The sequence below is a fragment of the Oratosquilla oratoria genome, chromosome 35, assembly GCF_046742065.1.
Source record: "Oratosquilla oratoria isolate Oo_2021 chromosome 35, ASM4674206v1, whole genome shotgun sequence".
Taxonomy (NCBI): Eukaryota; Metazoa; Arthropoda; class Malacostraca; order Stomatopoda; family Squillidae; genus Oratosquilla; species Oratosquilla oratoria.
The window spans coordinates 25,005,155-25,027,692 of record NC_134811.1 but is presented as its reverse complement, the minus strand read 5'-3'; the positions used below and the strand labels follow the sequence as shown (position 1 = coordinate 25,027,692).

The 22,538-nt window shown below is 39.4% G+C and overlaps 2 protein-coding genes across 2 annotated transcripts in view; one reads left to right on the top strand and one right to left on the bottom strand.

Moving 5' to 3' along the window:
- Window positions 1–5,542: 5,542 nt before the first annotated feature.
- LOC143018595 (proteasome assembly chaperone 1-like) lies at window positions 5,543–20,433 on the top strand. Its single transcript, XM_076174097.1, has 5 exons — window positions 5,543–5,855; window positions 12,738–12,820; window positions 17,118–17,326; window positions 19,575–19,764; window positions 20,064–20,433. The coding sequence occupies exons 1-5, from the start codon at window positions 5,776–5,778 to the stop codon at window positions 20,282–20,284; spliced, it is 783 nt and encodes a 260-aa protein (XP_076030212.1). The 5' UTR covers window positions 5,543–5,775; the 3' UTR covers window positions 20,285–20,433.
- Window positions 20,318–22,538, bottom strand: part of LOC143018594 (DNA (cytosine-5)-methyltransferase 1-like) — a 61,778-nt gene continuing 59,557 nt past the window's right edge. Inside the window, exon 24 of the mRNA XM_076174096.1 lies at window positions 20,318–20,596. Within this exon, the coding sequence (XP_076030211.1) occupies window positions 20,480–20,596 (117 nt within the window). The 3' untranslated portion in view covers window positions 20,318–20,479. The remainder of the gene's footprint in view (window positions 20,597–22,538) is intronic.

Genomic DNA, 22,538 nt, shown 5'->3' with positions numbered 1-22,538 from the left:
GTGTCAAATGTATAATCTCGGCTTGTGTTTTATTATAGTTTATATATGTTGGGTAGTAGATCTAAATTTTATTGAGTTCGGTTCAGGTAATAATGAATATATCGTGGACGATATTTGTGGGCAGTGTCGAATTTTGCTACAGAGGGGGCTTGAACGACGTGAGGTGATAAAGAGTTCCGTGGAGATAATTACAAAGGATTACAAAGGCGGAGCATGCCGACAGGAGACCTTTTGATCCATATCTAGGTCGGATGCGAAAAAAAAAATCATATCAATAATAGAATAATAAATAAAAACTATAATAATGTAAATAACAAATAAAATACATAAATAAATGCATAGGTATAGTTAAATAATAAACAAACAGGTAAATAGTAATTAATAATAAATTGACATATAACTAATAATAAATGAAAATCAAACAGACAAATGATAACAGAACAAAAACAAATAATATAAGATAAATTATAATCATTACAGCATCTTACTTAGGTATTTATCTAAATGATTCTTAAAGCTTCGAACTGAACTACATTGCACTACCTGTGCAGGAAGTTTATTCCATTCATTAACTACACGGTTGGCAAAGTTGTTTCTACCTACTTCCAAATTGAATCTATTTCCGGACAGTTTGAGACCATTGTTTCTTGTCTGATTCTCATTCAATGTGAAAATTTTGTCACTTTTGATGTTGTCAATTCCTTTTAAAATCTTAAAGACCTGTATCAAGTCACCTCTGAGTCTACGCCCTTTTAGGGAAAACAGATTCATGTGTTTTAGTCGATTTTCGTATGATTTATTTTTGATATTTGGAATCAGTTTTGTGGCTCGCCGTTGTACTTTTTCCAGTCTGTCGATGTCTTTAATGAGATTCGGTGACCATACGGAGACAGCATATTCCAAATGTGGACGAACTAACGATTTATATAGCTTCCTGCGAGCTTCCGTATAGGTGTGGGGAACAAATACTTTGTATTTGAGTCCCCTGGAGTGTTGGGCTGTTGCCAAGATGAATAGGTCATGTATTTTTATGGGAGGTGTGTAATACTTTGTAGCGTTGAAAGAGGTCTGCTCTTAACATCCTGCGTTTAATTGAGAAAATATCCAACTGTGATAATCTGGCAGGGTACTGTTTTTTTGTGCATTACAGTTTACCAATTCCTCTTTGCAATAGCTTCATAGATAATGCAGCAGATCATCTTCCTCCTCTTCCACCAGAAACTGCAATTCCTCCTCCTTCTTCGCTATTAGGTGTTATTGGATAGGGAGCGTCACTGAAAAGCTGGCACTACCCGGGAATCGTACCCAGGATCTCCCACTTACCGGGTAGGAGGGGGCCAGTACGGGAATGTGCACCGCTGTGGGATCCTACTCACCGTGTCGTTACAATAGGAAGCGTAACTGAAAATCTGGCGCCGCCCGAGACCTACTTGCCAGTAACTAATAGCACAGGAGCCAAGAGTCAAATTCACCAAAGACTGAATTAGAATTGCACACAGCCCGGGAACCAAAATAGAATGGATTGTGAACAAAAACAAAATCGTGGTCGACATGGAGGAAAGTATCATTATAATGTCATGTGAAAAATCAGTAGGAAAAAAAAAAAAAAAAAAAGACAAGTGAGCCCAGAAATTATATCGGGGCCCATCAGACTCCCAACTCGCTAGTGGTCTACGGCCACTTATCGGATTGGGACAGAGTAGAAGTACTCCAAAAAGGACTCGCAAAGAAAAAGAGCAGAGTAATTGAGGTAACGTATATCGCTCACCGTCCATGTAGCAACGATCGAGACGGGTTCGTAAGTTATCAAAAACGGTGAGCTGCTTGATACTTCGCAAAGCTGAATCGAGGGATAGGAGTGAGGTCGACTGTGGAAGAACAGGGTAATCTTGGGTGGAGTATATAATATGTTGATTTCTTTCTATTCGTATGTACATGTCCCGTGCATTTTGTGAATCTGCACAGATTATGAATATTCATAAAATGTGAAGCACCAGTAACGAATTCATAATTGTGCGCATATATAACAAATTAGACAGCCGCACATTATGAAGATTTGTAAAGGTTAGGTTAAGTTCCTCCACCCCTCAGTATCACTCATTTCAAAGGTTAGATTTTCCCATCTTCATCTGGCACTTCGGTAATGTGTGCATGTCTAATTGATCCGTTGTCTGTGCGCCCAATTATGATTCTATTATTGGTGCTGCACATTTTATGAATATTTGTAATCTGTGCAGCTTTACAAAATAGTGATAGATACATCCCAGCTAAAGGGCAGGCCACCGTGTTGGGAAGTACGTTGGATTGTGATCTGACCTGGGGACCACACTTCCGCAGCCTGAGAACAAAAGCTAAAACTACGCTGGGAAAGTTCAGGCTTTTCTCGGCTTCGTCCATGGCCGTTATATGTCGTCTGTACTCAGCAATGGTCAGACCGATACTGTGCCAGTCTCCTAGGTCTAGCCAGATAGCATACGCTTCAAAAAAAAATCTTTCATCGGAACCTTCAGAATGTCGCTCCGATTCATCACGAACACGAATTGGAACGACTTCAGAACCTCTGAATCATTATACCACGTGACCATCATTCGCCCATTAAACCAAAACAAACACATACTGTACAACAAGCACCTCAAAGACTTTTGGCCAAACTTGATACGCCATACTATACCAAGGTCACATTCTACACGTTTCTAGTCATCTGTACCATTCCCTTCACTGTTACATATAATGATCACTGAACGTTAACGTATCCCTTTATTTTCTTAGACTGATCGTGACCAAACGTGCCACGATGTGCTGAATCTTATCTGACTGAGTACCACGGAGCATGAGTCCATCTGGAACCAGCGGCATACGTGAGGAAAGATAAGTTCAATACACGTGCGATGTCTGGCCGGGTACAATCCTTGCTGGATATATTCAATCTTTTCTGGTGTTCTTGTCATGCTTGTCTTCCTCTCCCCGGCAAAACGGCTCCGCTACTTCAGGAAGTCTGTTTCGTGTATGACTCATACATTATGTTATAATACGTTTTATGCAACCAGCATAGAGGCAGCAACCGTCCCTGCGTGGCACACACACACAAATACATCGCAAAAAAAAAAAAAAAACAACACGACTACACGCACAAACATCTACAAACCCAATCCCTCCCATTGAAACAAATTTAATTTTTTCTCTCCTACTGCATCTTCTCATTTCAGTTTACCCACCACTAAACATATTTCCATCTTGCTGGCTGTCCCTACGACTTAGCCTCCGACTCTTTTTTCTAATTTTGTTGACTGAGATGTTGAATAATAAAAATCCCCACAAAAAAATCCCCTCACAAGCACTGAAGCAAGCCATGAATTCCAGGTCTCCTGCCCTTATGCTTCCTGAGTCATGACATATAGTCCATGTACTCTGAAGAAGTCATGGTAAGGACGAAATGTCAGAAATAAAAATCCAAAAGTCCTCTGTGTTTGCCTCACCAGCTTACCAGTAATTTGTCTTACGTACATCTCCAATGGACCTGTTGCTGTTTGCATCTCTTTTTTACATACATATACCAAAGGCTTTTCCCCCCTTCCATGGGAGGTAGCCAAAAGACAAAGGCATAGAAACCACTCCCACCCATTCCATCCCATATCTACTCCACCCCTCTTTACCCTCTTCCCTCCCTCTTATCTTGGCACCTCCTGGATGACGGGTCATCCCTGCATCTTGTCCACTGCCCTGGGTCAGAAGCAGTGTTACAAGACACAGCACATCCACAGCAAAGCCGTTTCATTAAATCAGCGACCCCCTCCCCTCTCCGTCCCTTCATGCAGAAAAGGAGAAGACGGGGAGAAATCCCTTCGGGCTGCGTCGATTTATTTCTCATACATACTTCCTCACCCCCCATCCCCCCGCCCATTCCACCTCATGCATCACAGCATCATCCATACACAACCATTCTCCATTCACCCCTATCTTCTGTCCTTCCTCAACAGGCATTCCCCTCTTTCCCAATGTCCCTTTTACTTCATCCATCCATCTCATCCTAGGTCGATCCCTCCCTCATGTTCACTCCTTCCCCACCTCTTTTACTAGTCTTTCTTCACTCATTCTTTCCATGTGTCCAAACCATCCTAATACTATTTCATCAACCCTATATCCCAACTCCCTTTCCACCCTTGTTCTCCTCACCTCCTCATTTCTCACTATATCCAACCTAGTAACCTCCATCATACTTCTCAGGCATTTCATCTCAAACACATTCAGACTCCTTTTCTCTTCTGTTCCATGTTTCTGCCCTGTACAGTGCTGTCGGCACAATCACTCCATACAATCTCCTCTTAGCATCCTTTCCCAAATGTCTATTTCTCATTACACTTTTTAATCCACCAAGGCATTTACCCGCTTCTCTCAGTCTACATTCTACCTCCACCCCTACTCCTCCCTTTCCTGCCACATTCGCACCCAAGTATCTAAAAATATCCACTTCCTCCAGTCTCTCTCCCTTTATATACCGAAGGCCGGCTGATACCAATCTAAAAATCATTTATACTTATCCCACTGTGATTTATTCTTTTTCTTTTACCAAAGGCAGTTTACAAGTCGTAGTTAATATGCGTTTATATTAGTAAAGCTGATTGAAAGTACAAAGGTACAGTTCAATTGCCCTTTTTCCAGTGTCTCAAAACGTGTCTTTAGACACGCAAGATGTCGGAACGTATGATCATCGACATTCTTACACCTGCAATGTTGACATATGTCTACCTTTACCCAAATATCTATGGCGACAGGGATGAAGAGTGCATTGTTTACAAGGGAAATGTCTGTCGAGCAAGGAAAAAAGAGGCTAAAATTGGTGCACGGGAAGTGTAAGTGGGTGAAGAAATGACGACTAATTTTTTCATGAGGGGAGAGGAGGGGTTACCACAATGAAAAACATCAAAAGGAGATATAAAACCTTGTGGGGGTAAATTAAGAAGAAATTATCGCCGTCATTCTCTGACTTCGAATGAATCTTTAATTGACAAAAACATTGAACAAAAGTTCAGCACATCATAATGCACCGAGAAACACTCTACATTCAAACGAAATGCAACTGTAAGATCGTAATGAAGTTTTGCCAACAACATTTGCATTTTACATGTCTTTTAACAAATTATAAATTGAGAATGAACTTGCACGCTCTATGTGTATACGTATGATGTGCACTTATTGGTAAAAAAAATAAGTAAAATCTGAAGAATTCTGCTACCTAAAACTCTGTGGCTGCCATGAAGACATATATAATAAAGCTAAAAATACGCCACAAGGTAAGGTTTGGCGGTTTCTGGACCCGCAGAAATATACTAGCCAATACTGACACGTATGCTTTAGCGTTAATTAACTTCCGTTTTGTTGAATATGTGGGTTCTACGCTCAAGAAAAATGTATCTTGTTGTAATGTTATGTAAGTTTCTCAGTATTGGGTAAATAGTGTTTAGCTATATGCGCTAGAAAGCATAAAACTGTAGTTCATTCTCTACTAGTCCACAACCCGCCATTACGGCCGAACATGGCGTATTATTTATATCACGGCGGCGATACTTTGGTCTTATTCAACTTGCTTGTCAACAAGCGACAAAGCCGAAGAATGGAGTTTGGAACTGATAATGCAGCTGTACGAACAACTAAAAACGCCAAAATATGATTTGTCATTTGTGTACAAAATAGGGAGGCAGACGTGTCTGTATTAAAGTTATAAACTGTGTTTAGTATAGGTTGCAAGTTTACACAGAAACTTCCCTTACTAAAACAATGGCAACGTTTTTTGGAGAGGTTATTCCTATATCGACGAGAGCCTATGATGAAGAAGAGGATGAGGAAACTGTATCAAGGTACGATGTCAGATGATATACTTTTGTTAAAGGGTGAAGAATATCTTCAGTTGGTTACCAGAGACTGCCACCCAGAAACAAGAGGTCATAGCCTTAAGTTAATGAAACCGCGCCATAGAATTATGAATAGTAAAGAGGAACAAGTTTTTCAGCTCGAGGGTAATGAATAAGTGGAAGAGCATCACTGAAAATGTAATTAGGAGCACAAGTGTTAATATTTTTAAAAACCAATATGAGTTTGAGACTGAAAGACATTTCAGAAGAGGCACCCTTTATGAGCTCTAAGCTCTCTAGTTTGCCTCTTTTACTGTCACTAATGTAAGCAGGCATCTGTTTTAGGTGTATGAAGGTTGCACAGTATAACCCAAGTTGACTTGTGGAACCTTTTTTTGGTTAAGGTTAGATTACTTAGGTCCAACTTATTATAATGTGAACTTGAGGACATGACCGAGGATGAGATGGATGGATGGGGTGAAAGGGGTTTTGAACAAGAGGGGGATGTCTGTTGAGTTGTTGTTGTTGTTGTCGTTCCCTAGACTGTCTGTCCGAGCAGTCCCGTCTCCCCAAGGAATGCTACAGCCGAAACTGGGTTTTCCCACAAATCCTTTATAGAGTGTATGTTGTGCTGTTTGCGTGCATGATTGTTTATAATGCAGTCTTCCATTATGTGTTGTATGGTATGGGGTGAAGTGTCTGTTGAGTAGGGGATAGGGGTGAGTGGAGAATTGTTGTCACACCTGGCCCCTACACATTGAGAGAATCCAGTGATGACAACTGTTTGGTACTTTTGCAGGTGGAACACACTGTTTTCACAGGCACTGTCTCTCAAATTTAGTAATAAACTGGGTCACTTTAACACAAACAAAGGAATAGACTGTGCTAATGTGATATACACTTTACACTTACACTTTGATGACTTTTGTCAGTGATCGACACAGCTAGACTGGGGTCCCACTGTGACCAGGCAACTCCCTCACATCAATGGTCTAATCAATCAGTCGGTTGGCATTGGGGCTGGTGTATCCTGGTGTTGGTGGCTGGTCTGGTATTTTGGCCAACCATATATCCAGATGTTTTTTGAAGGTGTCTGGAGACACCCCTGTTATGTTTCTCAGTGTGGCAACCTTAGCACTAACAGGATAAAAGTTTTGTTTTTATTTTTCCAATATAAGGTAATTTTATAAGCAAATCAAAATAATACCAACACAAATAAAGTATTCAACAAATGTTTACAATATACTGCAGATAACTCAAAAAAGCCTGATGAGGGGCTTTAATTCCATTAAGGTCCTTTAAGATACTAGATAACGAAAGTACTGTATACAAAAATGCTTATAAGGAATAATACTATATTACATGTATTAGTTTGATACAAATATTAACTAGATTTAAAGAAAACAAAAGTTGACTAGACAGTAATACTAAGTATAAATATAACTACTATGAATGTTTGACAAATAAACATCTAAAAGAAATTTCCTGCAAGATACTTTGAATGCCATATAATTTTGTATGGTTTGGATTGAAACATCCAACTTGTTCCATAAATGTGAAGCTGTGAACTTAAGGACCTTCCCAAAACAGACATGAACCAAGGTAATATAACAGAAGCACCACTGGGTTGTATGTTGTGCAAGTGAACAGAGTTAGGTATTTCGGTGCCTGATCATGTACAATCTTGTGCATATGACAAACAGTTAAAAAGTTGGCTCTGTTTTCCACTGTAATCCAGTTAAGACAACTAAAATGGAATACATTAAGATGAAGTATAGGATTTTACTTGAGTGCTATACCCAATAGTTAGACCATCTTAGAGCTGTCCATCTTGGCACAAACAAAATAATAAATAGAATTTGCACAAATCTGTTAGGCCACATTAGTCCCTGGACAGATACAAACAGGTCAGTAATACAAGGTTGTGTAAATACCATAAAGCTATATAATTTCAGCCCAAGAACTACCTACTTCATGTAATATGTGCTGTTAGTCTTAACTTCTAAAAGTAACAAAACTGATTGCAGAGATCACATATATATATATATATATATATATATATACATATATGTATATATATATATGTATATATATATATATATATATATATGTATATATATATATATATATATATATACATATATATACATACATATACCAAGGCTTTTCCCCCCTTACAAGGGAGGTAGCCAAAAAGGAAAAGGCATAAAATCATTCTCACCCATTCCATCCCTGAATACACTCCACACCCCTCCACCCTCCCTCTCATCTTAGCACCTCCCAGATGATGGGTCATCTCTGCACCCTGTCCACTGCCCTGGGTCAGAAGCAGTGTCGCCTGACACAGCACATCCACAGCAAGGCCGCTTCATTAAATCGGCGACCCCCTCTCTCCGTCCCCCCCATGCATAAAAGGAGAAGACGGGGAGAAATCCCTTCGGGCTGCGTCAAATTTTGCTCACACATACTACCTCACCCCCCCATCCCCCGCCCATTCCACCTCATGCATCACAACATCCTCCATATACAACCATCCCTCCATTCACCCCTGTCTTCTGTCCTCTCCCGTCCTTCCTCAACAGACATTCCCCTCTTCCCCAAAGCCCCCTTCACCCCATCCATCCACCTCATCCAATCACCTCATCCTAGGACATCCCCTCATGTTCACTCCCTCCACATCTGCCTTCCATACCTCTTTTACTAGTCTTTCTTCACTCATTCTTTCCATATGTCCAAACCATCCTAATACTCTTTCATCAACCCTATCTTCCAACTCCCTTTCCACCCCCGTTCTTCTCCTCACCTCCTCATTTCTCACTCTATCTAGCCTAGTAACTCCCATCATACTTCTCAGACACCTCATCTCAAATACATTCAAACTCCTCTCTTGCTCTCTTATGTTCCATGTTTCTGCCCCATACAGTGCTGTTGGCACAATCACTCCTTCATACAGTCTCCTCTTAGCATCCATTCCCAAATGTCTATTCCTCATTACACTCTTCAATCCACCAAGGCATTTACTCACTTCTCTCAATCTACATTCTACCTCCACCTTTCCCTGCCACATTTGCACCCAAGTATCTAAGACTATCTACATACACACACACATATGTATATATATATATATATATATATATTTATCTATTTTTATTTATTTATCATTTTTTTTTTCTTCAATTTTGATAATCCAGGGGTCAAATCTTGACCTCATATATTTGCAAAATGGTATTTTATTTATTTTTCAACCTAGAGTTCTAAACTTCTGATATTTGGATTCATTGTCTTTTTCTGATTCTAAATATATATGCATTTATATAACTATGACTTTTATCACCCTTGTTATTGGTCACCAAATATTAGTTACCTCTCATATGGTCTCAAAATATCTGGTCATATCTCCTGAACAGTTGTTCAGATTGACCTTAAAATTTCAGAAATATGTTTAGGAGTATGTGTGAGAAATAAATTGATGCAGCCCCTGGGGGTTTCTCCCCGTCTTCTCCTTTTCTGCATGAGGGGATGGAGAGGAGGGTCGCCAATTTAATGAAGCAGTCTTGATGTGGATGTACTGTGTCGTGACACTGCTTCTGACCCAGGGCAGTGGGCGAGATGCAGGGATGACCTGTCATCTAGGAGGTGCCAAGATAGGAGGGAGGGAAGAGGGTAGAGGGGAATGAAGTATGTAAGGGATGGAATGGGTGGGAGTGGATTTTATGTCTTTGTTTTTTGGCTACCTCCCTTATAAGGGGGAAAAAGCCTTTGGTATATGTATGTAGTACAGACGCTCCTCTACTTGCGTTCATTCGTTTTACGTTTTTTCGATTTTACGTTTGAACTGACTGTAAAAAAAAATTGTATTTTTTTTTAGTGAATTTTTGAGTTTAGCGCGCTCTCCGTAGTACGAGACGTTCAAACGATACTTACACATGACGCTGCGTCCATTGTTTACATGGCACCAACGACAGACTGAACGTGCCTTGCCTCCTCCTCCTCCCCCTCCTCCTCCTCCTCCCCCTCCTCCTCCTCCTCCCCCCTCCTCCTCCTCCTCCTCCTCCTCCACCATCTCACTTTATGTTGCTTGAATTTAATTTATTTTAAATAAATGTTATTATTTTACAATGTTATGTTTATAAGTAATTATTTAGGGGTGTTTTATAAGATACGGTAATAGAATTTATGGATGTATAGTACAGTATGAATGGTGATACATTACTGGAACGTGCAGTAACAACTTACGTTCATTTTCACGATACGTTCGGCCGTTCGGAACGTAACCAAAACATAAGTTGATGAGCGTCTGTATACACATATATATTATATATATATATATATATATATATATATACATATATATATATATATATACGGTAGACCACTTGGAAAAAGAAACTAACAAAGCAGAGCACTTTCGTATATTACATCTTCAGTGCAAAAATACTTTTTGCACTCTGCTTCGTTAGTTTCTTTTTCCAAGTGGTCTACTTTGCATAAGTGAACACATGTACCCATGTTCTTATTAGCATATATATATATACACATACATACAAATATTCAGACTGGAAAGAGGTGATCAGTGGAGTACCGCAAGGATCTGTGCTGGCACCAATAATGTTTGCTATCTATATGAATGACATGGATGAGGACGTGAACTGCTACATGAGCTTCTTTGCCGATGACGCCAAACTGCTAAGGAAAATAGAAACTGATGAGGACTGTGAAGCACTGCAAGAAGACCTAAATAGGGTATGGAACTGGAGTCAGAAATGGGAAGTGGACTTTAATACGAAGAAGTGTAGCATAATGGAGTTTGGAAAAAGCAAAAACAGAATATCAGGAAAATATACAATTGGAACCAAAGAAGTAAAGAAAGTAGGATCCGAAAAAGATTTGGGAGTAATTATCACGAACGACTTGTCCTATGATATACAGATTAACAAAATTGTCGGGGAGACTTACAACTTGCTAAGATCAATAAAAGTGGCGTTTACATACTTGGACGAAGACATGATGAAAAAAATATTGGTTACATTGATAAGGCCTAGATTAGAGTATGCAGCGACATTGTGGTCCCCCAGTACCAAAAAGAATATAAAGAAAATAGAAAGAATCCAAAGAGCAGCTACAAAAATGGCACCTGCACTTGCAAACCTATCATACGAAGAGAGATTGGCTAAACTGGAGTTACCGACACTGGAGCAAAGAAGAGAGAGAGGTGACCTATTGACCATCTACAGAATCATGAAAGGCACAGAGGTACTCGATAGTGAGAATTTACTTAACTGGGACAAAAGAAACACAAGAGGACATGGAAAGAAAATAAAAAAACATAGCTATAGAAGAGAACTGAAGAAAAACAGTTTTCCTCATAGAGTTTTGGACACTTGGAACAAACTGGACAATGAAATAGTATGCGCAAAAACCATTCATGAGTTTAAAAACAAACTAGACACTGCAAGATACAAAGGCGGGACAACACGAGCATAGCTCCCCTTCCCGCAAAATACAACTAGGTAAATACAACTAGGTAAATATATTCTTTGATATTATTATTATTTTTTTTTATTAATTAATTAATTTATTTATTTGTACAAATTATCTTATGATGCAGCCTGAAAGGATTTAGCCTTGTCTTCTTTATTTTCTATATGAGGGGATGAGGGTAGGGTCACCATGTAAGTGATGCGGCCCTGCTATGGATGTACCGTGTCTTGCTGCATTGCTTTTGGCCTGGGCAGTGGGCAGGAGACAGGGATGACCCTTTATCTGCAGGGAGCTAAAAAGAGAGGGAAACAAAGGTGGTGGATGAGAGTGGGTGCTTGCCTTGACTGGCTACCTCCTTTATAAGGGGGAAGAAGCCCCCAGTACATGAATAGATAGACATAAGTTTGTTTTTCCGGGTCTGAAACTTGTGGTTGTGGAAAGGGCAATAAAGAAATTGAGAAACTTTTACACAGAAGGCCCAAATAAGATCTCAAATATCCATTTGAAAACCCTTGGCACAAATGCAATAAAGACTTTGAGAAATAGTTTCAACCCATCTTGACTGCACAACAATCTGGGAAGGAATCCATATAATACCCATGGTAAAACCAAACAAACCAACAGAAAACCCAACTCCCCACAGACTGATCGTGTTACAATCCAGTTTATATGATTTCAAGAAGGACACTCCATCAACACACTTCTCATTAACATAAGTGCTGGTGGGCTTTAACAAAAAAGCACCACCAGAAAGAACAGTAATAGTGGCAGCAGACATAAACAAGACATTTGAAAATGTTCCCAGATGCATACTATCCTAAAATATCATAGAAACAAACATCCACAGCAGTGATAAGAAATGGCTAACAAAGTTTTTAAATGGCAGACAGTCCAAAATAACACAAAATAACAAACTTTTGGGGACAAAAAACTACAATAGAATCCCCTAAGGATCCCTACTCTATCTATATCTATACCAAGGGTCCCCCCCTTATGATAGAAGTAGTCAGTCAAGGCATGGACCCACTCTTACCTGCATTATTCAACCTCTTCACAAGTGATCTTTCCACACTAGATCTAGAGCATAACAACAAAGCAATCATCTTTGCAGATAACTTGACAATAATAACCCCTCATAATAACTGAAAACACCCATACTTAGACAAATGAGAACAATGGCTTGGTAAAAAAAAAAAGATACTATTAGTTTATTCATTTAACTTACATATTTCTTGTTAGCTCCATTGGAGATGTGTATACACAAGAAATCCTTACTGTATTTTCCACATAATTCATCACATATCTGAAATAATTTTTTTTGTGATATTCAATTTGGAATATGTTTTTAAATTTCTGTAAGCATTAGTGAAATGCTGTTTACATATGCTTCAAACTAATTTTTTCCAGTGTAAATGTGAAGTTATCGATGAACAGTCCTGGACAGTTAAACTGCAGTGCTTTGATTGTTGCTCAGGGTGCCCTTGCCTGTGGTGAGTAAAGATAAATGTTCTTGCATTTATGTGTGTAGTAGTAATTGTTGCCATAGTGTAAGAGGCCGGTAGATAGAGGTAGACATTTAAGGTAGATCGAAGTAGATCAAGGGGTAGGAGGAAGGGAAGAAAAACATTTTATTAGGTTGTTATGATACAGTGGCCGACTGCGGTGACAAGGGTGACACATAGTTCTCATAGACTTGAAGTCTGCATCCCCACAACATTTGGCAACAGTCCTTGAGCTATATCATATTCTTCTTAGGAAACTGTACTTCTTGATAGCCCTAAGGGATGTGGTCTTTTTCAGTTTATCCCTATGCCTTTGTGATGGTTTCCATCATAAACCAAGGGATCTCTGTTAGCCTTTTTCTCTCCTGAACACTGGTCATGTCACCTTTACATATTTGTTCTTTCAAAGATGGCAAATGACTGGAAAACAGTTGGGTTGCTGTTATTTGTGTTATTATTATCTTGGTAATATTTTTAACTTTATATAGAGTACTTACAACTGTTGTATATTCCACACTAGGGTGGCTCAGGCATTTTATGATTTTCTTCATGATCTAATCTGTAGTGAAAAGCCAATTCTGTGTTCAACAATATGTACTTTTTGCCCAGTCTTGCTATGCTTATTTAGGGAGAAATTACCTTTGACCAGCATTTTCTCTCCTATCTCTCTCTATTTTTAAATAACAATACATAACATTTGTCTTAATTATTCTTCCCTCCAGGCATATATCCAATCTAAATCTTTTCGTAACATTCTCTAGTCATCTTTGTTCTTCATTTTTCTCGTGGTTTTTGCATAATCTGCAAACATTTTAGTGGTGTTTGTATTTTCATCAGAAGTAGGTATTTGAGGATAAACATAAAAGGGTTGCACAAAGGTACTATGATATTGTATGAAGCAGATTTGGGATGCAAAGTAGGCAGAAAGGAAGAGATTGTTTTTTAGATGAGGTATTTAAGAAATATGATAGATGTTTCATAAATAGGATTATACTTTATCATTGAAACATTATATACTGTCTGGTCAGGTCATGGCCTGTGCTGATTGGCCAGTGTTTGCTACTTTTAGGAATGCAAGCCGCTGTTTGCTCATTCTGCACACATATTGGCTGCTGCTTTTGTGTGCTGAGCCATACCTCATGTCTTTGATCATCCCAGGGGAGCTTGTGCTGACTGGGCTGTGGTGCTCCAAACTGTCATGAACTGTAGCATGGTTGCCAGTGAGGACAGCTGCCTAACACCATATATCTGCAGCACCTCTCATGATGTCTTCCTGTCTACCTTATGATAATCCTTCTCCAAATCCACAAAACTCCAGAGAACAGCCTTACTTTTAGCCAAAAACTTCTCACAAATCTGTCTTACCACAAAAATTTGAGCTATCCTTCCTCAACCTTTCCTAAACCTACACTGCTCCTCACTAATTATTCTCTCTTTTCTTCCAATCCTCTGAACATGCTCTCATATGCCTTTCCAACTATGCTCAATAAACTGATCCCTCTAAAACAGCTACATTCATATTTGTCCCCTTTTTCTGTGTAAAGCAGAAATATACAAGCACTCCCATCCTCTGGGACACATCTTATCCTGAGACACACATGAAACAACCTCATTAGCCAATCCACCACAACCATACCTCTCTTTTTCAGACACTCAACATAACACTCATCCAACCCAGGTGCCTCACCAGCTTTTATAATTTTCAAAACTCCTTTTACCTCATCTTTTCCTATATCCCTGACATTTTTCTCTCACATCAGTCATTTTCTTAGCACCCTCCACTACCACAACCAATCCCTCCCTAACCTCCTCCACATTTAACAGCTATTTAAAATACTCTACTCATCTTCCCCTTACTACTTTTACTTCCATTAAGATCTGTCTATCTGCACTTTTTACTTTTTCCTCCCTACCTGGCTCACCCCCCTCACTCTCTTCACTTCCTTCCAAAACATCATTTTATTTTTATCATTAATTTCTGCCATACTCCTGCCCCATTTAACATCTCTCCTCTTTGCCTCCTGTCCTTGTTTTACTTCTTTTTCTTGTACCTCTCATATTCCCAAGTCTTCTTTGCAGCCAATCCATATATGCTCACTTCTTCTCTTTTACTACTGCTCACTTCATCCCACTATTCACTACCCTTCTTTCTATTCTCTCCCATCCTCTTTATTCCACATATCTTTGCACTCTTGTCACTTTCTATTTGAAATAAACCCATTCCTTTTCTCAATCCCTCTCCACATTCCATTCTTCTCTCAGCTTCTTCAAGTTGCTTACATAAAGTATCTCTACCTTCCACCCATGTCCTCTTTCTCCACTTATCCTCAACCCTCAATTTTCCTTCTACCAAAAAATTATCCAACACTCCCCAAAAAGCATGAACATCCAGAACTCTTCCTATCCTTTCTTTGGATACCACTATATAGTCCATTAATACCCTATAAACCACCATTTCCATCTACCAAACTTTCCCTTGTATACATATGCATGAGTCTCTTTTTAAACACTAGTTTCATTATTTCCCTTTCTAGACACATGCCCAGCATCAAGTCTCCAGTATATTTTTTACCTGGACCTCAGAATGGAAATTGTGAATGGATGGGAAAATTATATGTGGCCCAAAGGGATCCTCTCATCTGCTTCATAATTTATCTTGAGTCATGAGGAGTTAGAGGGAAGTTCACTGTATGATGATGTAATAGAGGTAAACTAACATCAGCTGTCGGGCCATGGTGTGGAAGAGTTGTGCCATGCTGCATTTCTTTTGACTCTGGATGAACCCTCGTCCGAAGTATTGAGATAGAAGGGGTGATTGAATGGATTTTGTGTATATGGTGTGGTTGTATTTTGACTTGGCCACCCCCATATAAGAAGGAAAGTGCCTATACTATATATTGTTTGCTAAATTTTGTAATTACCGTACACTATTCTTGTAATTGAGTAACCTCGAAGATAGACAGTTGTTTTACAGGACCAGTTATTTATATTAACTCCTTTTAGTATCAGGGATTGAAGATAGTTAAAGAAAATGGTGAAAAGTGGGAGATGAGCCAGTTGTTGTTTGCTGACAACACTGTGCTTGTAGCAGGATCAGAGGAGGGATTGAGGAAGTTAATGACAGAGTTTGGGAAGGTGTGTGAAAGAAGGAAGTAGAAGATAAATGTGGGTAAAAGGTGATGAGATGTACAAGGGGAGAAAGTGGCAGCAGACTGGAAGAAAGTATTAAGGGAGAGAGACTGGAGGAAATGGATAGTTTTAGATACTTGAGTGCAAATGTGGCAGGAAAGGGAGGAGTGGGGGTGGAGGTAGAATGTGGACTGAGAGAAGTGAGTAAATCCCCCTTGGAGGATTAAGAAGTGTAATGAGAAATAGACATTTGGGAATGGATGCTAAGAGGAGATTGTATGGAGTGATTGTGCCGACAGCACTGTACGGGGCAGAAACATGGAACATAAGAGAGGAAGAGTTTGACTGTGTTTGAGATGAGGTGCCTGAGAAGTATGATAGGGGTTACTAGGCTGAATAGAGTGAGAAACAAGGTGAGGAGGAAATTGGGGTGGAAAGGGAGTTGGGAGATAGGGTACATGGAAAGAATGAGTGAAGAAAGACTAGTAAAAGAGATGTGGAAGGCAGAGGTGGAAGGAGTGAACATGAGGGGGCGACCTAGGATGGATGGGATAAAAGGGGCATTGGGAAAGGGGAATGTTTGTTGAGGAAGGATGGGAGAGGACAGAAGATAGGGGTGAGTGGAGAATGGTTGTGTATGGATGGTGATGTGATGCATGAGGGGGAGTGGGTGGGGGATGGGGGGCTGAGGAAGTATGTATGAGAAATAAATTGACAGCCCAAAAGGATTTCTCCCCATCTTCATTTCTGCATGAGGGGACAGAGAGGGGGGGTTGCCGATTTAATGAAGCTGCCTTGCTATGGATGTGCATTGTCTTGCAACACTGCTTCTGACTTAGTGCAGTGGGTAGGATGCAGGGATGACCCGTCATCCAGGAGGTACCAAGATAAGAGGGAGGGAGAGGGGTGGATAGGAATGGAGTATGTTGGGGGATGAAATGGGTGGGAGTGGATTTTATGCTTTTGTTTTTTGGCTACCTCTTTTGTAAGGGGGAAAAAGCCTTTGGTATATATATGTCTAGTATCATATATATTTTTATTTTATTTATTTATTTTATTATTATTATTATTATTATTATTTTTTTTTTTAGAATTAAGCACCAATTGCTGATTCCAATACAAGGGATCTGATTATGATTGAGTTATATATTTACAGATTTTGCAGAGTCTGTTTTAAAAACAGAAGACACTAAGATAATTGGATCCATTGAAGTGGAAAGGGAGAGGATTGAGAAACCTGAATATACTGAATTTCATGCCCGGATGCCAGTTCCTTGTCATCTCTACCAAACTCCCACTGATGTTATTATCTGTATTGCAAGCAAAGATGTTACAGCGGATGTTGCTAACAAGTTTAGTGAAAAGGTATATTCTGCTTTTGAATAAATATTCCTTCTTTTAGATTTGATTAGTTCTGTAACTATCATAGATTTTCCTTTGTTTTTTGGCAATGCACACTTGCATGCATTTTATTAAAAAAAATTTTGCTAGACAGCACAAAAATCTTCAAATATGGTTCTTTGCATTTGTAAATAGGTCACTGTAAATAGCTAGCAGGTATGGTCTTGTTATGTACAGTAAGTCCTCGTTATACAGTACATATGCATTCCTGAAATCTTACCGCAAAGTGAAATTACCGTATACCGAACTCATTATAACATGTAATAATAGGATATGGCAGATGTACCTTCTCCCTGCTCTTTCCTCTTCAAAACACGAGTGGATACCATATCTGTGAATTTTTCTCTCCGTAAACAGAATCGAGGGTAGTAATTACCGGATAAAGAATTACCGTATAAGGAGGACTCATTGTATTATTATTCGTACCTTAGGTATGAATATGCACCTCGAAGGTATTGATTAACTGATGGCAGGACCTTATATGGTCTTGATGGACACCTTTGTCAAAACTAAAATTGGGCATCTGTATGTGGGTCAGGCAGGAAGGACATTGAAGATAATCATCTCATTGTTAGTCTCCAAAGCCCATCAACACCCTTACCATCCCAGTCTCAAAATTTGCCCTCAGGTCTATCAAGTTTAGTTATTTTTCTAGCTCTTCACAGTTCTGCATACCCACTATTGTCAGAAACAAAGTGTACATGGTTAACCTCTTGAATACAATGACGCCTATGTATGCGTCACAAGCCATGACTGGGGGTATATGAGGATGGCAACGTCAGCTTCCTGATTATATTTATTTTGCAGTTGTCAGAGTGACCCCTGTATTCTGTTAACAAGATTGATCATGTTTCCTATGACTTTATATTCATTCAGGGTGAAACAAGTATAAGAGCAGTTATGTGCATATTGTGATGCATCATCATACAACCTGATGTGTGTGCAAATATTTGGAAAAATTGAAGCAAGATGGAATGAGTATGACTTGTTTCCTATACAACTTGTGTAATACTCACACAGACTTGTCCTGTAATTCTACAAGAACTCATTTGTGGAAGAATTGAGGACTGACCCTGACTGTTTTGGGGACGAGTTTTAAAAATTGTGGCAGTATTTGGTTTATAGATACCTTTGCTACAATGATATACTTTGCACTTTTATTCTGGTTGATAGTAGACAATTTGAACCTGTTGAGGGTAAAATTTGTGTGAAAGGGATTAAGTACATCAGTATTCCATGAATTATGATGATGTATAGGAAAAGGCTTAAAAAGGGAGGGAATAGGACAGTAACAGTAGAGTAGATGTTTGGTTTTACCAGAATTTTTTTTCAATCTACTGCCCAAGTCCGTCATGCAGGAGATCCACATCTCCTCCAGGTATCGAGCCATAGGCTGGGTTGGTCCATAAATCACTCAAGGAAGATATATCATGTTGTCTGAATAGTGAGAGTAGGGCAACATAAAATAATGTGATTTGTGTCGTCTTTGTGGAAGTATCTGGGGCAATTTAAGTTTTTAGCCAAACCTGTGTAGTTCTTACATGTCTTAAGATTGATTTCTCAGGGTTGATCTTTTGGGGAGCCACACCTGTGGAGGATGTTTAAAAAACTCCTGGAATAACCAGAATTGATACACCACAAGTTAAACCATAAATTAATGTAAAACAAGGTGTGATGATTGCAGAAGTGATTGAAGTATGTGAGGAATTTCAGTTTTCCTTGGAGATGCATAAATCACTGGAATAATTTAGATTTAAGTAGTACAAGTTGGAACAATATACGAGTTTAAAAACGAACTATGATCATTGGAGAGTAAGATGTAGGACCTCAATTGTAGCTCCCATCCTGTGCACTAGTTAGTAAATACACCCACCTCGTCACATTATAACAACCACAGCCTGCAGGATGGATAAAGAAACCAACACATACAGGTATTTATTAAAAAATCTACTGTCAACAACCTACTCCTCACAACATAGTACAAAAAAGATAGATCACAAAACGAACAACAATTGAACCTAATAATACTACATCAATCACCCCAACACTGATCCAAAAGAAAAAACCCTCTAAAGAACTTGGAAGAATAACATTGCTTACACTCATCATCACTCTGGTGAAATAGCAATTGCATTTATGGTAATTGCTAGCCTAGCCTCCCGATAGGGGGGAGTTTGTGATGTTAAACTAATCATATAATTAATTTTAACAGATTCTTAGTGTGATCCAACATACAGCTCCTGTTGTTGTCATCTCATCACACCATTGTAGTGCACTCCTTGGTCACTATGCATCTGGTGAAGATTGCATCATCAAGTCACTGAAGTCTCCAGAATTCAATTTTAAGACAGTTTTTCCTCGCCTCCCCCAGCCAGCTACGCTTGATTCTGTCCCAGCAGCAAGTAAGTTTTCCCTTTATTTCATTTAAACAACTTTTGTTTATTGTGTATCCCTAGATACCTATTTCTCATGACACTTTTCATTTCCCAACTTTACATGCTTCTGTCAGTATACAAATGTGTAAATATATGGTTCTGCAATACACATTCACCAACAGACTTGTAGGCTGAATTGTTGGCCACATCTAGTTTCCTGAAGCCTATAGATCATCTGTGAGAGAACAGGTGCAACAGAATTATTGATTACTTTATAGAAATATTACCAACCCTTTCTCACAAATTGAAAATATATTTCTTTTCAGTTTTGACATCCAGCATTGTAACTAGGCGGCCTTGTGTAATCTATGCAATTTACACGGAAGCTTATTCAACTGGGGACCTGGACTTGATTGCATCTCCTCTGATGACTGCCTTTAAGTGTGAACCTTTTAAAACTTTAGTATCACAAACTCTAGACAAAAGTAAGCTTCAGAGTTACAGGCGAAAAAATGTACGGCAGGAGAACATCGATCGATACATGTAATATAAGAATTCGGCAGGAAGAATGAAACAAAAATTAAAAATGTTATAATGCCAAGAGCCTGGCTCATTTTAATAAAATTGGTAATTTATCACTTCTTTGTACCTAATTACTAACAATTGTGACAATAAAACTATAAAAAGCATATAAAATGTTACTAAAAAACATCCATGTATAAAAATATTCAGCGGTCAGGAATTAAATTTCCATTTCCTCGTGTGATTTCCCTCTCTCTTCTGCCTCTTTTGCTGCAAGACATTTCCTGATTTCGTGGCCAATTGCTTTAGCCATAGGTGGTGGCACAGCATTACCAATCTGCAAATTAAATGAAAATGTTTGTCAAAAATTTGTGTCCAATATAGAATTAGCTATCCACCATGATCTGTACTGGGCTCAGCATGGTTTTTAAAATCTTGTGCACACTTTTCTGAATAGATCATGCTGTAATTACTATATAGCCCTGAAACCTAGTGTCTGAATTTATTTATATTTACTTAAAAAATACTAAACATTTAGCAGCCGTGTCTAATGCAGTCCAGACTAAGGACTATAGTGACCCTTATGGGCCAAGATACAAACAACATTCTTTTATGACTAGAGAGTAATCTCTATTCTTAAGAAGAATGACTATCACTTTAATCCTTCCCTAAATTTCTCTACCCTCCTACAAACTCACTTTTTAACTTACAAATACACTAAGTAATTTTGTGCATTTGTTGAGAGGGAGGGAAAAAAATAATAATAATAAAAATAATATGCACACACACACATACACCAATTATGTACTTACAATTAGGTAACTACAATGCCTTGGGGGGATTAAAAAGTGTAATGAGAAATAGATATTTGGGAATTAATGCTAATAGGAGATTGCATGAAGGAGTGATTGTGCCGACAGCACTGTATGGGGCAGAAACATGGAACACAAGAGAGGAGTTTGAATGTGTTTGAGATGAGGTGCCTGAGAAGATTAGGATTACCAGGCTGGATAGAATAAGAAATGAGGAGGTGAGGAGGAGAACTGGGGTGGAAAGGGAGTTGGGAGATAGTGTCAATAAAAGAGTATTGGGATGGTTTGGACACATGGAAAGAATGAGAGAAGAAAGATTAGTAAAAGAGGTGTGGAAGGCAGAGGGAGAAGGAGTGAACATGAGGGTGCGGCCAAGGATGAGATGGACGGATGGATGGGGTAAAAGGGGCACAAGGAAAGAGGGGACTGTTGAGGAAGGACTGGAGAAGATAGGGGTGAATGGAGAATGGTTGTGTATGGATGATGCTGTGATGCATGAAAGGGAGTGGGTGGAGGGTGAGAGAGTATGTGAGAAAAAATAATTTGATGCAGCCCAAAGGGATTTCTCCCCATCTTTTTTTTTTTTCTGCAGGAGGGGACAGAGAGGGGGTCACCAATTAAATGAAGCAACCCTGCCGTGTCATGTGACACTACTTCTGACCCAGGGCAGTGGGCAAGATGCAGGGATGACCAGTCATCCAGGAGCAGCCAAGATAAGAGGGAGTGGAGTATGTGGGGATGGAATGGGTGGGAATGATTTTTATGCCTTTGTTTTTTGTTTGCGGGTAAAATACTTTGGTGTAGGTATGTAACTACATACACATACCACACAAACAGTATGCACACACTTGGCCAGGTTGGAGATAAATGACTTGGGTAAACTAGTCTAATATGTAATTTTCGCAGGAAAATTAATTTTTCCCTGATACAAACCTGAGGTACTCCTTACCCAAGGATACGCGGCGCGTTTCTACCGCTAACACTGTGTGTGCTTGAAAACACCTCGCTCCGAGGGTCTGGGCAACCATTATCCTCAGTAAGGGGCCCTCCTGGGGCAAGGGGGGCCCCCCCTCCCCCCGCAAGGGTAGGAGGGTAGAAGCTCCATTGTCTGAGCCAGGTATGAAATTAGTCACGAGGGTTGACAGGCCAGGGAGAAGGAACTACTAGCGGGGTGGATGAGGAGGGCCATTAGAGGTAAGGAGTACCTCAGGTTTGTATCAGGGAAAAATTAATTTTCCTGCGAAAATTACATTTGTTCCGAAGAATACAAACTCTTCGGTACTCCTTACCCAAGGAGACTTGGACTTAGGGGGGAAGGAAGTATTTGTCTAGCCTGGGAAACCCTCGTAAGGAGAAAATGTAGAGTGCTAAGATCTACGTTGACCAGACCCTTATACATTCCCCGAAACTGTGAAGGGCACCTGGATCTGTTCCCAGAGTGGAGACAGACAGGGCATACTCACTTTG

Coding starts and splice junctions, on each gene's coding strand:
- LOC143018595 (XM_076174097.1), top strand. CDS start 5,776: ATGGCAACGTTTTTTGGAGAGGTTATTCCTATATCGACGAGAGCCTAT. Junction 17,327..19,574: donor CTAACAAGTTTAGTGAAAAG/GTATATTCTGCT, acceptor TAATTTTAACAG/ATTCTTAGTGTGATCCAACA. Junction 19,765..20,063: donor TGATTCTGTCCCAGCAGCAA/GTAAGTTTTCCC, acceptor ATTTCTTTTCAG/TTTTGACATCCAGCATTGTA.